This window comes from Oryzias latipes, chromosome 4 (assembly GCF_053564925.1).
Source record: "Oryzias latipes strain Hd-rR chromosome 4, Olatipes_Hd-rR_3.1".
NCBI lineage: Eukaryota > Metazoa > Chordata > Actinopteri > Beloniformes > Adrianichthyidae > Oryzias > Oryzias latipes.
The window spans coordinates 30,550,073-30,567,891 of record NC_136240.1 but is presented as its reverse complement, the minus strand read 5'-3'; the positions used below and the strand labels follow the sequence as shown (position 1 = coordinate 30,567,891).

Here is a 17,819-nt window from a genome sequence, read left to right as displayed (position 1 = left end):
GCTTTTTCAATCTGTTCTCATTCACTACGATTTGAAGAAAGAAATACTCAGGCATTTTTAATCATAAATGATTTTATCCTCCATCCATAAAAAACTAAATCAATTTAAAGAAACCAATTCAAAGTGTGTTTTTGGTGTTTTTAACATGTTCTTGTGGCCTTTTTTCTCATAATGGAGAACGTATAGTAATAAAATAAAGCTCAAAATTGCACTTCTGTGTATTTCTTAAATGAAATCGTTGTGAATTAGCAGCAGAAAAATCTAAATGTGAAGAGCTTTGTGCCTGCAAAAAACACTGGGTTGTTTATGTCCTAGAAAACGACAACTTTTTAAAAATAAAATACCGTTGTTCTGCAGAAATTGTCCTAGAAAAGGACAACTTTGTTTTTTATAAACTACCGCTGTTCCGTCCGAGAAAACAAACATATTTTTTAGTTATAGCTAAAAGTATAGTATAATCATAATTAAAAGACCCATGGGAATGCTTTAACAGTAGATCAAACAATGAAAGAGTTATTTCCTGACTAAACAGGTTTTATTACCAACCATTTGTTAATTGTTAGTAGTAGTTTTACTACTAAGATCCCAGTTGAGGGGGCAAAACGGGCACCTAAATGTGGATTTGCTGTTGATTTATGAATACTGATTGACGAAGAAATTTCAGGTGCAACGAGTAGGAGTAGAGTATTGAACTTTGAGGTATGGTCTGGCCCTTGTGTGTGTCTACCCTGCACTGATGAGGGATCAAGGCTTGAGAAGCCTACAGTGGCCAGCATTAAATTTAGCTTGATGCAAAATTGTTTTATTTGCAGCCTCAACAAGCATGTCAGCATTTTTCTCGTTTAACTCTAGATAACCGGGTAATACTATTGCGCCGCTGCCCAGTTTGCATCTTTTACGCACACCAACCAAGGGTAAATTACATAGTACTCACTGTGTTCCCTTTGGCACTCTAGGAAATTCCCTGGATCCTGGATCTAGTTATTCAAATCAAATGTCGGAACAAAAGATTCCTTCCAAAGAATCACAAAAAAATAATTAACATCTCCATCTTTTTGTAAACAACCTCCGTGGCAACATAAGTATGTTTAAAATAATTGGGGGGGAATGAAATTCTAAAGTTAATATGTTTTTCCATCAAAAGATGATGCAGATAAATCACATTGAGATTTAGAAGACTTTTTATGTTTTGTTGTTCAGTTATAGGCCTGAATGTCTCATTAATTTGTGTTCTGAAGCTCGCTGGGAAACGTTGGGGGTGGATCAACCTGAGTTCGTACCTGCAGCAGGTGCACCGCGCACGCGGGGGTGGGACAATACATCTTGGAAGCGCACGTGCGCCCGGATCGAGTGATTGCTGTAACTTTCAGTGTGTGCTCGTGCTTGGCTCGCGGCATTACACTAAGTTAACTTTTAACTCACAAGGAAATTTGTTTAATAAAAAACCTATTAACTTAAACTTATTATTATCTCTTTTAAAGGGTTGTAAAACAAACGACAACAAAAATCCCCCCCCCCCCTTGGTAAACTCTCCTCCCCCAGCGCGCGCGGGGCGGATGCCGCGAGACAGTTTGCGGTGAGTTGTCTGTCTCTCCGTCTGTGAGCCTGCGCGGCTCGATGAGCGACAGCAGGAGGAGGAAGACAGACAGACCGTCACCGTGGCTGCGAGTCGGCCTCGAGGGCACAGAGCTCCCGACGAGCGCCAAAGCGAACAAGTGGCGAGTTGGGGGGTGGGTGGGGGGGCTGTACGTGAAGCTGAAGGCGGTGGGGATGGACGGCAAAGGCACCCTGAAGATGTTCACCAAGAAGAGACGGGATCTGATCAAAACCCCATCCATCTCGAAGAAGAGCCGAGCAGGAAGCCCCGGGCCGCAGAGCGGCGCCTCCTCTGTGAGTAACCATCACTTCTGGTTTCTGTGTGTGTGTTTGTGTGCGCGCGTGCGCGTAGTCAGATGACCTTCAGCTGGAGTGGGCAGGCTGCAGAGAGAAGGACCAGGAGGAATAGTTGTGCGTCTTTGTGCTCTTGTTTATGTATACTCTTCACACCTGCTTCCAGATTTGTTTAGTCAACTGCAGCTTGTGTTCCTGCCTCCATGCCGCCATGATCCGAATAAGAAAGGGTCACCTGTTTGAAGCCACCTCAGCCAAAGTGTAGTGTCATGGGGCTGGATGTGCAGATGTGCACCTGACGCAACTTCTACGACTCAGATCTGGACAGCAGCACATAGGAAGTACCCATCCTGTGGGGGTTTTCGGCGCTGAAGCGGCACAGGGCTGTACTTTAGATTCAGGCTGCAGTTAGGATGCGGACCAACTCAAAGGCAGAAATATGCTGAAACGTGGGGGGAAAAGTAGCTACAACCCTTACTCGACTGGTCAGAGGGTTAAGAAAGCTGAGTCCAAAAGCAAGGACAAGCTGGACATTCTGCCCAACAGGCACAGCATATGGCTTAAGCAGGTACGTCTCTGTGTATTCATGTCCTGAAAAGCAGGATGCATGAGTATGTATGATTTCAGATTTAGGTTCTGTAACTGAACTGATAGTCGAGATGAAATTTAAAAACCACCAAACGAAGGTTGCGCCGTACATGTGAACTTAAAACTGTCTTTGTGTGTTTGGTGTTTTTCCTCTTTGAAAAAGTCGTCCTCAACTGTCTGTATTGTAAACCGAACATATAGTTCAGCGCCATGCGCAGTAGGCCACACCCGATCGCAGCTTGCACTCAGGAAGTGTTGCACAACGCAGCGCAGGATCTTGTGAAAGTCTTCCTCTGCGTTTACCTCCGGCAAACGCTGGAGGCCCAGAAGTGACTGTTTTGTCTTTGTCCCTCAGCTCTCCATTCTTCAGGAGCAGCCTCGAAAGGATGGAGCCGACACCTGTCTCTCATCCTCACCATCCTCTTCCTCGACGCTTAACCTGAACGCCGTCGACTCCTCCTTGTCGTGCCCCGGGACCCCGAACCCTCAGCATGCCAAGGTGGGGACAATGCAAGGAGTGGGCTGCCCGTCCCCGGTGTCCACGCTGAAGAGGCCGACCGCGTTGAGCCGTCACGCCAGCGCTGCAGGTCTGCTTTGAAACACCCACGAGGTTTAAAAATGTGCTTCAGAAATCACACCTGAGCTGAAACTACACGTCCTGCACAGGTTCACAACTGAAATGACAAAAACTTCCTTAAATTACTGGCAAATCTCTTCAAAATGCATCAATTGTCACTCTGTCCACCTTGATATTTTTGGACGCCATCACATCAACTTGCACTTATCAATGCTAAACATCTGTTTCTTAGTGCTCTGCCCAACATTTCAAAGATCCTTAACTAAGAGTGAAAGGAGCAGCTTACTCCATTGAATAAATTCTTTAACAATCTGGTTTGTTGTTGCTCCAGCCCGGCTCACCCCCTGCCCCAGTGAGTTTCAGCTCTTGGGAGAAAAATGTAACGATTGGTACATTTTTGATCTGATTTTCCATAGAAGAATTTGTGTCTCACCAAATGTGGAACAAAGTTGTTTAATGTTTGAAGGACAAGAATGTTTGACCTTCTAAAAAAAGGAAATGAGAAAATTCCTCAGATGTAAAGGCAATTTATATACATTTGGTAGTTTATTCCTTTTTAGTTTTACAACATAAAGATCAAATTAAAAACATTTTTTTTTTTACAGGTTTTCCTCTCCCATCATGGGTCCACACCAAAGGCCAGGGAAAGGGCACCTTGACCCCCTCTCCTCAGTCTGAGACCCCAGAGAGCACAGCCATTGAAGTGGAGGACATCCCGGCCTTGCTGAGAGATGTGGCCCGCTTCGCAGAAGCTGTGGAGAAGCTGAAGGACGTGGTTCTGACTGAAGGTAAGACGGGCTCCCAGGGGGGGGGTCAAAGCCCGTCACAAGATAACCCTCACAAGAAGGCTCCAAATATTTACCGGCCTGCCTGTCACAATGAGTGGGGCTCCTGTGTGGCCCTCTGGCAGTCTTCTGTGTCGTGCAGTAGAGCCGATGAAGAACTGTTTGTTTTCCCCTCTGTGGCTCGACGCAGTTGTTTTTTTTTTTCCTGCAAGTTTGCAGACCGAACAAAGCTGTTTGGCTTCTCTTGCTGTTTCCCCTCCACAAGACCTCACATGAATAGAGCAAGAGGTGCCCAATTAACGGCCTATTGTTAGTGTTACATCAGCCATGCTCACAGACACGATGCATAAGATCATTGAAGGGGCGGAGCCTGTGTGCACAAGAGCGCTGTGAGCTTCCTCTCTCCAGCTGAAAGGTTTGTTTCCGCTGCACCCTCCGAGTTGCACTCTTGTTGGCTTGAGGAAGCCAGCTTCATGCGTGCTGCAGCCCCACGTGTGTGCTCCATCCTGTGCAGAGCACCTGAGCTTGACGCAGAGAGCAACCCAGCACCCCACCCTGGATTTCACCTGCTGGAAGAGTCTTTGCTTTTCGGTTTTGAGTGCCCTTCTTCTGTTATCTGTTCTATGTAAATCTTTCAAACAGGAAGCAAACACAAAGGCCGTATTTCCCTGCCTCAACTGCTCTTAGTGTGACATAAAATTCACGGTTCGTCCACCTGCTGCTGTTCTGAACCTGGAGAGCCTTCTCCAAGTTGGTCATTTTTCTAAATATTCAACAACAAGATTTGTCTCAAAGTGATATTTTCTCATTAAGCAATAGAAAAAGCTGTTTTTCTGACACGCTTTAAGGGCTGACTGTCCTCCTCTGTCAAATAAGCTATTTGAACAGCAGACTGCACAGCTAATGCTTGTATTATTAGAGAATATTGGAACAAACTTGTGCAAAAACAAGGCTGCAGCCGCTCATCGGCAACACGTATGAGCGTATAGTTTTTCTTAAAAGATGCCAGGTGAGTGACAGTTTCTCATACCTGCTGCCCTGCAATCTCAATAATGCCATTATTGCCATAATTGGAACTGGAAGCTTTTCTTTTTGTTTTTAAGTTAACCGGCCATTCATCAGGCCATTAAACAACATTCTTCTGATATAAAAAAAAACAAAATAAGAGTCAAATATGATAATATAATAGACCCACTTAGATGAAAATTGTTTTTAACTTGTTTTTGTGGTGTAGTTCTCATAATGAAGGAAATAAAAAGAGAAACATAGGCATAAAATTACATTTTTTTGGAGTATTTCTGTATTCAGATCGTTGACCCACAAGCTCCCTGCTCTGCTCCATTCTGATGCATCCCCTTGCAGACGACTTGATCCACTTAAGTCTTCATTCTCCCCGTCTGAGCTGGAATCTGACTCAAAGCTGTACGGCTGGATAGCTCCAATATTGGTCACCATCTTTGTTGCCCTGGTGCCCTGGTCATGTGATGTTGGGGGGGTGTGAGCTACCGGGAGAGGATGTCAACAGATGGGTGATGGGAATTGGGGGTGGGTTTACTCCGTGCCAACAGTCCCGCCCCACAACTCAGAGGCGAATTTCTAATAAACTCCTGGAAATGGGAAACCCTTTTTAAAATGGATCAAAAAATGCCCTTTTGACCTTTTTGTCTCCATCTGTCACCTCCATGTTGTAATGTTTTTAAATCAACATGGAGGGGAACATGCCTGCATTCATAGACCTTTCAGATATATTAAAATTATGCCTGTACAGTTTTAAACCAGAAAAGTTTGTCTCAGTTGCAGTTTTTTTTCTTTTTCTCTTCAAACTGAAACAGAGATGCGTGTTATGATAACAAAGCAGCGGTTTTCTTGGTGCTCACCACCTCAGTGAACTTCAGTAAAAAATGATCCATTCTTGTGAGCTTCCATAAGCTGTCGGCTTCCGAGAAAGAATCTTATCGTCAGCGTTTTGTGTCTGAACTCATCAGCCATTTTGTTGCCACCTCTTCTTATACAGCGTTGTTCTCACGCAGGTAAGGAAAGCCAGCGACCGGTGGCTCACGAGTGCTTGGGAGAAGTTTTGCGGAATCTCCGTCAGGTCATCAACACATACCCTCTGCTCAACACTGTGGAGATACTCACTGCTGCTGGGAAACTCATATCAAAGGTTAAAGGTGAGTTGACAGCTCGGAGATCTTTCAGCAGCGCTCGGTTAAGAGAAAATACGTTTTCAGCATCAAGTAACTTGAAAATATGAACAATTTTCAGGTTTCCACTATGAGGCGTGTAACGAGGCAGATAAGATGGACTTTGAGAAAGCGATTGAAACCATTGCAGTGGCTTTTAGCAGCAAGTAAGTGTTTGACGTCATAGAATCACAAGCCAAAGATCTGCCTTAGTCATATAGCCTCTGTGCGCACACTCTCAGCAGTCAGGTGGCGCGTGGAAGTGCAGACGAGAGTCTGCTTTTGGGAATGAAAGAGAAGTGCGGTGATGGTGAGACATTTGCATGAGACGAAGCCAAAAACAGGAAGTGGTTTTTCATCTGTCGTCACCAAACCGATAGTTGAAGATGTTCTCGACTACCTGATTGCTGCGTGGAGGAACACAAAAGAAGGAACAAAAGACGATAAATCTTTATTAACCTGTTAGAATCTCCTAAAAATAAGTTCTAGTTGGGAACTACAAAAAAAAACAAAGCTTCATTTACTTTTCTTTCTGAATTATCTTTGTCACTCAAAAGATAAAATTAAAATGATCTTTTAAGTGCAGTTTGAGCTCCATCGGCTTATCATCTTTGTACTGTTTGGACGTTTAGACAGCTGTCACAGAGCTGCAGGAGGAAGTGAGTTGGCAGGGACGGTTGAAATCTGTCTGACAAGGCGGTTTCCGCTTTCCCCCCTCCGCTCTTCCTCTGACTCGTTTTGCCGTTCAATAACAGCGAATGCCTGGATGGCACTGCTTTTCTCTAACGTAGCTTGTTATGTTAAAACAAATTCATTGTAAATTGGAAAAAAAAAGTGTCCTGTAAGAAAAACAAAGTGATAATGTTTGAGTGTAGGAGTTGAAATTGATCACTTCCTGTTAGCGCTGTACCTGTCAGGGTTTCACTCTGCCCTCTTCCTCTTTAAACCCTGCCTGGTGTCCTAAAAACAAGCCTGTTTCTGCCTCGCTGTAAAGATGCTCCTGTGTGTGTGTGTGTGTGTGTGTGTGTGTGTTTTTTTTTCTCTCAGCGTTTCAGAGCTGCTGATGGGAGAGGTGGACAGCAGCACGCTGCTCTCTCTGCTGCCGACTGAGAAGAGCAGGGTGAGGTTCCCCCCACCTCCATTTACCAACTTCATCATAAATACTTTACAGAGAGATATTTCAGTTTCCTGCTTTCCTCTGAATGGTGGAGAAAAAAAATCCCCTTTGAATCTGTTATGAATCATTTTTGTGTTTGACAGTCAATGGAGAATTTATATGCAGCAGCAGGAGGCCAGGGAGGGGACGGTGGACACTTTAAGAATGACCTGCAGGACCTGGGTAGGCAGCACCACCTGAGTCTGGACAGTTTACAGTCATTTTACAAAGCTCAAATATCTGGTTTTAGCAGTAATGCAACAGTAATCCTTTTTTGACTCCTTATTTAGCAGCTTTTAAATTCTCTGAACAGAGAATAGAGGCTCATAGTTTGGAAAAAAAAAACCATAAGACATGAAACTTTTATGGTAAAGGTCTTATACATATATAGTCATCTCAATGGGATTCATACCGGTAATTGTAAGGTAAACACAAAATCAAAGGATCATGAAGGCATAGAATTTAATAGGAAAATTCTAAACTGAACTAACTAAACAGAATTATCTAAACTGGGCATCCCTGCCCTTAGACCTACCTTCTCGGTAAAGAAATACTCCTTAGTAGTTGATTTGGTTCGTTTTGAACGATAGATTCATTAAACTAAAATGGATCCAGAAGATCTTTAGCCAAAACTTCAACCAGTGTCTCAGAGATGAACACCTGGTTACTGAACAGTGAAGGGGATGTTTTCCAGATTCCTTGTTCTTCTTTAGATAGTCAAGTGTAAATTAAATATGTGTACACACAAGTAAACAAGAATTTAGTTTAAAGTTCAGCCCACTGTTGTTTTTCCACAATAAAATAATACAAACAGAACATTATTAGAACATTCTAGCATACATCATGGCACACTGTATGTCTTTGCAGAATTCCAATCATTACATTGGACTGAAAATATAGTATTTTCCAATATTGATATAGCCAATGAATTTAATTTAGAATTTAATCTTTTTTTATTGAGCACCAGAAATACAGAACATGTACAGAAACAAAAGCAAATGTCAGAAGTTATTCAAACAATGCTCTTTTCTTTTTTTCCCCCTTTTTTTAAACAAGACAAACAAACAGCAGAACCCCACCCCACAGAACAGGAGGGGCGTCCAAAAAATGAAACAAATGATTACTTCAAGTGAAATAAGCAGGAATGCACCACTAAGGCTCAGTGTGACAATGACACAAGAAACCAAAATATCTTAACAGGAGAGTACTTGGAATCTGTTACTTAGAAACAGTTTTGAGCTCATTAAAGTATGATGGCATCAGGCCCCACACAGATAGAAATTTGACTCTGGAGCCCCCACAGAGTGTATTTAATCTTTTCTAGCTCCATTAATTGTTACAAGTCACTAAACCGTAGAGACACTTTGGGCAGCTTATTTATACATTGAATTTTGAAACATTTTTATAACAGGATAGGTCAATTATATTAACAACTTCCAAAGACAGATTTATGTGGTTGGATGGTAGAAATATAAATCAATTCATCGATGAAGTCGATTAAAGGCTACAACGGAGTTTTAGGGCCACCAAAAAAAAAAAAAAAGGAAAATTACGACTTTTTTCTAGTAAATTTACGAGAAAAAAGTTGTAAGTTTACGAGTTTTTTTCTCGTAAATTTACGAGAAAAAAGTCATAGATTAACAAGGAAAAAACACTGAATCTTTCCGTTTATCGGAGCATCGCTTGAAGATGATAGATGTGGAGGCTTTTGTGAAGCTTTATTTCCGGATTATTATAGGTTTAAAACAAAGAGATTCTGAACCTTTGGCGACTCAAAATCAGATTATTGTCAGTGGAGCCGTCTTTCCGGGGTTCGGTGTCAGTAAAGCGGAGTTTCATCTGTAAAATAAGGAGCTCAGAGACACGTTTGGGTGTAGAGGATCGCTGCAGCCTTTATTCTCCTTTTCATTCACAAACCCTGAAGTTCATCTGTCACCTTACGTCATGAACCTGTCATCAGATCCGAACACCAATGCGGAAGTAAACGTCCCGTTATATCATTAAACAACAACGATGAATGAAAATAGTCTATTATATTAGCATTAAAACGTTGAAAATGCCAAAAAAGTGATCCTCCTCCTCAGACGGAAGCGTCACACAAACGTAGAGATCTTGTTTTTGGTGGAGGAAGAAAGGATTGAAGTGGAAAGCTGCAGGGACACTGATGGCTTCATCGGGCTGCAGGGATCCTGCAAACCAACCATCAATAAATAAAACTTTAATAAATTGTAAATCAAAAAAATGAACTTCCAGATATTTGGAACGTTCAAGCTCATTCAGCTCACCTGTTCAACTGAGTTTAGTCGGTCTGCTTTGTTGCTGCGCGGCGTTCACCTGCTGCTCTGCATGATGCTCACTTCCACTTAAAATCTTGTAAATTTACGAGTTATTTCTCATAAATTTACAAGATAAAAACTCGTAATTTAACTTTTTTTTTTTTTTTTTTTTTTTGGTGGCCCTAATACTCCGTCGTAAAAGGCTACACCCCTACAATACTTGAATAAATTACAAGGCTTTTGATGTGAACTTCCCGCTATGACAAAAAAAAACAGCCTGTCGCCATTTTAAGCTTTTTACTGACGAATGTTGGTGTGTCAATGCGCAGGCAGAGTTGAGGAAGTGGATGTGATCCTTCAGCACAGTGAGGGAGGGGTGGATTCAGCTCTTCTTTATGCCAAAAGCACTGCCAAGTACATGAAGGACTTGATAAGCTACGTGGAAAAGAGAACTTCGTTGGGTAAGTGGACTGACCGCGCGTGTGCACTGTGAGAGGTCACAGAGTCACAACAGATCTTCTGTTTTTCCAGAAATGGAGTTTTCTAAAGGCCTCCAGAAGTTATATCAGTCCTGCAAGCACAGCATAACCCATGTAAATAACCTTCAACTTACCTTCAGAGATGGACTTTTCCCATTTTTGACGTGTTTGACAAAAATGTCTTCTCTCTCTCACTCAGCCCCACATGCCGCTTTTCTCCATCTACTCTCTGGCTCTGGAGCAGGACCAGGAGCAGAGCGTGGGGCTGCAGCAAGCCAGCAACACCCTGCAAAGCCAAACCTTTGTCCAGGCAAATGCACCAAAGCCTTAGCTTCAGCCTGGCTCTTGAATTCATCTGCAGCATTGTAACTCTTGATCTTTTGTTCCTTGCATGAACGTTGGCCGAGCAGCCGCTGACGCAGCGCAAGCAGGAGCACGAGAAGAAGCGAAAGGAGATCAAGGAGAATTGGTTTCGAGCTAGGAGAAAGCTAGTAGGTTTTTGTTGTCTTCACTTCACCATCCATGCATTTGCATCGTGTTTTTCTTAAGAATATGGGTTTCATGGGTGGCTATCTGTTTTCAGCTTGAATGTGAGGCAAACTTGCGGAAAGCCAAGCAGGCCTACATGGCTCGTTGTGAAGAGTACGAGAAAGCAAAAACGGCAACTTGCCGAGCTGAGGAGGAAGGAACAGGGTCTACTGCAAAGTCGGTGGAGAAGAAGAAGCGTCTGGAAGAAGAAGCTCGCAACAAGGTTGGAATAGGCAACTTTATCTAAATGCAGCCACCTATCTTCCAAACCCACCGTATCTCTTCTGAGTTCGTATTGTTGCTGGAGCCTATCCAAGCTACTGATGGGTATAGGCAGGGTACATCCTGGGCAGGTTGTCAGTCTGTTGCAGATTTGAAGTTTTTGTTCAATCAAATTGTGGGTAAAACGTGAGCGATAAAGACAGAGAAAGGAGAGCAGTGAATCAAGAGTGTCTGTCTGTGCAGGCGGTCGAAGCAGAGGCCACCTATCGCACTTGCATAGCTGACGCCACCACCCAACAGCTGGAGCTGGAGCACACAAAGGTCACAGTGCTGAGACAGTTGCAGGACATCATCAAACAGAGCGATCAGACCCTCCGCTCGGTGAGGACAACCTGAAAACTTCTCAGTTTTGACGAGAAAGCCCTTTTTGTGTGTTAAATTTGACTTTTTCCTGCAGGCAACCATCTCGTATTATCAGCTCATGCACATGCAGACGGTAGCTCTACCAGTCCACTATCAGACTCTGTGTGAGAGCAGTAAACTGTACGACCCGGGCCAGCAGTACGCCGCCCACGTGCGAGACCTGCAGCTGCCTGGTCAGCCCACTGTCCACTACGTCTTTGAGACATACTCGCCATCCAGCTCAGGAACATCGTAAGATCCATTCTGATGCATGCACTTGCAGACAAATAGATCCGTGTTCATCTTTGTTTTCCTCGTCTGAACTGTAATCTGACTCAAAACTGTATAGCTGAATTACTCCAACGTTGCTCGCCATTTTTGGCGCCATCATGTAACACATGCAGCATAAAAACCAAAAGAAAATGTTAGGACAGAGTTGTGAAAGGCTGTATGCTAACCAGAGAGCACAAAAACAGATGGATAACTGGAAGTGGGGTTGGGTTATTCCTTGTCAACAGTCCCGCCCACAACTCAGCGGTGAATTTCTGACAAAAGTGTGTTGCTCTGCAGAAATTATGTCCTAGAGAATAAAACAGTTTTTTTTCTCAGCATAAACATATTTAATAGACCACTGAGAACGCTTTACAAAAGATGACTGGAGAGGGTCTTTATCAGAGTTACAGATGTGCGGTCGTAACACTAAGCGGTCAGCTTTAGAAAAAGGACAGTATAAATTATGTCTCAAATTGTACACAATGGTTGCAATGATGTTGTTGTAAAATGTGATGAATGAAAGACAATCGATTACAGGCATGGCCACAGACCCAGAAATGACAGTTTCAACACAGACCCGCCCTCGGAGTGCCCCGTCATCAGTGTGGAGGCCTCATCTGGAAATGCGGAGGCTCAACGCAAGAGTACGTGATGCGTCGTGCTGCTTTTTTCCTGGAAAAAAAAAACCCCTCTGCCAGAATTTGGGCTTTTATGTTAAAACGTTTTTGTTTGTTTTTTATTCTCTGCGTTAACAGAACAGGGACACAAATCATGGGGTTCAACAATCAGCAATGACAGTGTTGGAGGAGACGGAGGCATCGATTTCCTCAATGCCAGCACAAGTATGAATGTAGCTTTGTGTTCCCCTTTAAAATAGAATGTTCTAGAAATTATTTTTATTATATTTACAGTAGCTCAAAAGTGAGTGTAAGGAGCTTGTCATACATTTTTTTTTTGTAAAGCAAGTTTTGGTTTCAGGCGATATTGAAAAAATTGCTCGGACGTCATCGACTGGGACGATGTCTTCAGATGAAGACGCAGACGAGAAAGACGGAAACGTCTCCTCATTCGAAACAAGTAAAGCTTTCAGATTTTGTCATCAGAACAGCCATCGCTTCTTTATTTGTGTGTCACTAAGCCTGTTGTATGTAGACATGAACGGGATGGATCCAGATGTGGTCGTCTCTACCAGACCTTTCCGTAACATTGGCCTGTCTAAAGCAGCCAAGACCCACAGACTGAGGAAGCTTCGGGCGCCTTCCAAGTGTCGCGAGTGCGACAGCTACGTTTACTTTCAAGGGGCGGAGTGTGAGGAGGTGAGTTTTTTTGTTTTTGTTTTTGTTTTTACTGGTGCAACACTTTGACTCCTGTGTAAGAAATAGATTTCAGTTGCAAGCCAGCATCATCAGGAAATTATTTATTTCAAGCAATCAAATGGAAAAACAAAAGCAACCTAAACCAACCAGAAACATACATCTATATAGAGATGTGGCAAACCTAGGATAATTAGTCGTGAATACATACGCATACATCCAAATGCTCTTGCAAATAATTCAAATTTTCTCTTAATCATGAATAGAAACCTGACTAAGGAGTTTAATTGGTTGCTTGAAAGGGAGTAGGAGGAAGCGAACTTGTATAATGCCACATCCCCTGTGATCGGATCACTATCCATGAATGTAAATTTGGCAATCTGAACGCATTCTGCTCAGGAGACACGGCACAGAGGAGATTAAAATCAACAGCCAATCAGGAAACTGAACAGCTTTTGGTGTATCCCTTCAGGGAGCGCCACAGTCAAATCAACTGTCACTGGCAGTGTTTCACGCCGGATGCCCTTCGCTGTTTTTATCCGTACTGGGGACTGGCACAGGGAAACTCAGACAAAATTAGGCAGTGGCATGAAGGGTCACTGAATTAAACTCATTGCACTACCTTGGAATCAAACCCTGGTTTCCTATGTGCCAGTCCTGCATGCAGCCAACTGAACCATCCAGCCGCTTGAAAGATAATCCTAATAAATGTTATCAAATTTAGGCCATGTGAAAAAAAACAAATAGTAGAACGATCTGTTCTCTCTTGACAGGGAGTTGCTGGGAAAAAAAAAACATGCAAAACTGCTCCGAAAAAAAAAATCTGTAAGCAACTAGAGCGTGAACTGTAATGCAGCGAGGAAACGCTGTAAACCAACGTCATGCAGAATTTTCTAAAACAAATGTTTTCCTCAGTTTTCTCACCTATGTCGGACTGAACACATGCATCATAACAACCTAAAGAGCCGTTGATCATTGACCATCAATACTTCCACTGGAGAAACTCCTTTGTGGTTCAGAATTGGTTCACCAGTTTGGTAAAAGCTGAAAACATTAGAAAAAGTTCATGTCGTAATAGTCTTATCGTTTTCATATTGGGGAACTATTTAAATGTTTTATAATTTTTTTATGAGAAACGTTACAGTAGAAAGTTGGACAACCTTGTCAAAGTGTTTGTACTGAACCACAAAATATGCCTTTTTTAAATTTAATTTTTAGACATTTAGGTGTAGTGGACACCATCTGACACTAGGTGGCCTCAGAAACGTTTTGTCTTGGTAGAGGTCTCCTGTCTGAACACTGAGCAACAGGTTCTATTTCAAGTTTCACTTCAACCCTTTTTTTCCTTTAGTAGATTTCTTGCTTGTGCATTTCCTTGCAGTTTTGCACAGACTCGACTGTTTCTTTGTGTACACTTCTTTGGTCACTGGAGAGGGCTCTATTGGGTTTTCTGCCCCGCTCTTAGTGTTTCCTGGCGTGTCACAAGCGCTGTCTGGAGACTCTGGCCATCCAGTGTGGCCACAAGAAGCTGCAGGGCCGCCTGCAGCTGTTTGGCAGGGACTTTGCTCAAGTCGCCGGCTGTGCCAGTGACTGCATCCCCTTCATCATCACCAAGTGCATCTCGGAGATTGAGAGACGCGCGCTCAAGATGAAGGTAAGAACGTTGTTTCTCTGTCTGCTGATTTGGTTGAAGATGTGGGGGTTGAGCTGCTGCTTTCTCCTCACAGGGGATTTACAGAGTGAATGGGGTGAAGACTCGTGTGGAGAAGCTGTGCCAGGCCTTCGAGAATGGGAAGGAGCTGGTGGAGCTGTCCCAGTGCTCGCCACATGACATCAGCAACGTCCTCAAGCTTTACCTCAGACAGGTGCGTACACAGCCACACAGGCTTAGCGCTCACGTGATTAAACGCACATCTGGAAGTAATGACAACAGATAAATGGACAGTAAGGGCATAGTTATACAAAAGTATTTATTTTCACCAACTCGTTGCTTTCTTTTAATGTAAGCATGAACCATATATTTTGAGTAATTCTGGAGATCTTATGAAGTGTTTCTTTTGATCACTGGCTGATCTATTGTAATCTGAAAGAGGAAAGTTAAGCCATTATTTATCCCTGTGAACATTTTTATACACATTTTTTTAGTTCATATTTTTCTGTTTGTAATTTGGCATGAATCCTACTTGTAAGTAATTATTGTCTATATAAATAATTATTTTAATGGTGAAACATTAATTTAATCAAATTAATAAATACAGAGTGACAAACAGGTATTAGAAATAATATACTTGCTTTTTTAATTTTAGAATGATGCATTTTGTTTTATTCTGCGGATGCAGATTATCACAAGTGTGAGCAATAAGATATATCTTATATCTAGTCCAAATATCTGTCCAAAAGATTTTTAAAGTAAACTTTATCAACCACTAAAACATGGAGGACAAAACGTTCCATGAGCAGCAAACACATTGTGCACAAATGTCATCATGCAGATGAATGGATCCCTAACAGGCGCAGCAACGTTAATCCATGTTGTATTCAGTAGGAAAGCTTTTCAATAGTCAGTACTACATTTACTACCAAAAAAAGTGTCCATTACAAATAGACAAAGAATAAACAATCAGTACATTATAGATTATTCTTTGTAGATAAAGTTATGCAGATGTGTATTAATGTCTCAATTGATTTTTCTGGGATTTTTAAAGCTAAAAGGAATCTGTTTAAAATCTTTTTAATGATGGGATGTTTTAAAAATCTTTGCTTAATGTTACACTTTGTCCAAAATAAAATCTTGAAACAGAAATGTCCTCAAAAGGCAGAAGATGAGTTAAGGAAATCTGGTTTTACTTGGTTCTCATCCAAAATAATTTAAGGTAACTTTAGACTACTCTCTGTAAACTGACATATCAGGTAAGAAGAACTAAAAACATTAGATTTAAAAAAAAATGCTTTAAACCTTAAAAAAGCGTCCCATTCCTCATGTATCTGGGCTATGATTAATTAGTGTTTACTGGCCCAAAGATCCCCACAAACCTTTTTAAAAAAAGAACTTAAAAGAAAACCAAATAATAAATAGATCATTTGAAAGTGTTTTAATGTTAGTTGAAAGCTGTTGAATGGAAGGTGGTGTTTGCCTAATCTGGACTAATGCTCCTACTTCTGCAGCTGCCAGAACCCATCATGCCTTTCCGCCTGTACAACACCCTCATGGGCATGGCAAAGGAGAGCCTGCATGGTGAGGGGGAGGAGTCTGAGCCAAGCGCCATCAACCCGGCGGTGAGCAGAGGACCCGAGCTGATTGACCTCGGCCCAGACACTGACCCGGATGTCCTGGCGTTGGTGGACAGCCTTAAAGAGATCCTAAAGGAGCTGCCCAAGGCTAATTTTGCTACGCTGCGCTACATCATTCACCACCTGAGAAGGTCAGTGACCTCAGCTGCCCTTCGGGTGTAACAAGGTGATGATTGACAGCAGCTCACAAATCTCATCCTCCTTTCAGAATCGCAGAGTTGGAGGAAGAAAACAAGATGAGTCCCAGTAACCTGGGCATAGTGTTCGGGCCGTCCCTGATACGACCCCGTCCAACGGGGGCAACAATATCGCTGTCTTCTCTGGTGGATTACCCCCACCAGGCCCGCATAGTGGAAGCCCTTATAGTCTTTTACTCCTCCATCTTTCAGTGCAAAATAGCCCACTCCAACAAGCCGTCTGAACCTGAATCCAGCTCCGCTCAGCAGGTAAGAATGGAAGAAACCAAAGGCCAGAAAAGGAAAATATTGTTTTCTAAAGTGTTGCTGGGAATTACTGACAATTTGATCAGCTGGTGAAGGGGAACCCAAACATGGAAATGACGGGTTTACATTCAAGCTGCCAGTCCTGCTTAGGCACCACGTTTATTTTTATGCTTGGTTCTTTCCTCCCTGAAAAGATTGTCATTCACATTTATTTGTTTCTCCCTTCAGGAAAATATCGAACGTGAAAAGATGGAGAGCCCATCTGCAGCAGAAGAGGACAGCAGCAGAGAGGAGCAGAATAAGCCTGACTCTGACAAACTGGAGGGATGCGGTACGTTGTCTTCAGGGAGATCAGAATTTCCTGGAATTCTTACCATCTTCAATAGAGAACTCTAAATGCTGTTGTTTCATTTCTGTTCAGGAAGCTCTTTGGGCTCCAGCGAGCAGCTCCCGGACTCTGACTCGGAGCTGGATGACAGCGGCACCCGGGTCTTCTGTCTTACTAAGCAGGAGAGCATAGTTAGCACGGACGACGACCAGCTGACTTTCTGGGACAATGAGGATCTGTCCGCCCAGTCCGCCATCCAACCCTGCCTGGATCAGGATCCATATCAGGAAGATCAGGACAACTCGGAGGAAGGAGACCCCCCCGCTCTGCCAGAGAGCGCCCCCCCAGATGAGGAGGTGCCCATAGAGCAGGATCTGACAGCTTCCATGGCTGAGCTTAATGTGAACCAGTCTAATAACAACCAGCCCCTGACCCCCACGCAGAGTCTGTCGGCGCTCACACGCCTGTGTGGAAAGAAACTGGCCCTGACCAGAAAGCGTAACAGTGAGCCAGAGTTTGTCTGATGCTGTGACTGTTGAACGAGTCCGGTTGATGAGAATGAGAGGATTGTGTGGTGTTTTATACTTTAGATGTACCAAAGCCCAACAGGGAGAGAATGCTCTGACCCTCCAGATCAGATTCTGAGGTTTTCATCTGTGTGGTTGTTTGCAGCTGCGTTGAGCTAACCTGGCAGTGAAACCTCTGCAAGTCTTATACTCTTTGATGCACTTGATCCTTTCATTTCAAAACTCTTACTTTAATAATGATTATTGATGTACTTTGTCTTGATCTTTTTGTTTTAAGGCCCTTTCTCAGTTGAGAAAAAGAGGCTCCATCAGTCTTTGAGGATGTTGTTTCTACCTTTTTCATAATTTTGAAAATGAGTAATTGTTTCTGATACATGTTGTTTCCTTCATATGGCTGTTTGAGCTATTTTAATAAAAGTCTCTTATTTTGAAAAGGTTTCTGTTCTGAAATTCATGAAAACCGAAAGTTAAGACTGAAAAGAAACCAAAGAATTTCGCAGACGGTGACTCCAGCTTTAACGAACCCAAACTGCTATAGATGGTGACGAGAATCCCAAC

General features: G+C 42.8%; 1 protein-coding gene across 2 annotated transcripts; it reads left to right on the top strand.

The window, feature by feature from the left end:
* The first annotated feature begins 1,278 nt into the window (after positions 1-1,278).
* On the top strand, positions 1,279-17,695 carry arhgap45b (Rho GTPase activating protein 45b). Of its 2 annotated transcripts, none has more exons than XM_011474387.4 (24): positions 1,279-1,890; positions 2,834-3,065; positions 3,661-3,843; positions 5,871-6,011; positions 6,106-6,190; positions 7,071-7,143; positions 7,284-7,362; positions 9,785-9,916; positions 9,987-10,048; positions 10,134-10,244; positions 10,345-10,425; positions 10,518-10,685; positions 10,928-11,065; positions 11,142-11,338; positions 11,897-12,003; positions 12,115-12,201; positions 12,338-12,436; positions 12,512-12,675; positions 14,138-14,326; positions 14,400-14,537; positions 15,838-16,094; positions 16,172-16,409; positions 16,635-16,737; positions 16,828-17,695. In XM_011474387.4, the coding sequence occupies exons 1-24, from the start codon at positions 1,618-1,620 to the stop codon at positions 17,256-17,258; spliced, it is 3,768 nt and encodes a 1,255-aa protein (XP_011472689.1). In that variant the 5' UTR covers positions 1,279-1,617; the 3' UTR covers positions 17,259-17,695. The 2 variants fall into 2 exon arrangements, with proteins under 2 accessions (XP_011472689.1, XP_011472690.1); XM_011474388.4 differs by lacking the exon at positions 1,279-1,890 and adding an exon at positions 1,951-2,458.
* The last annotated feature ends 124 nt before the right edge of the window (positions 17,696-17,819 follow it).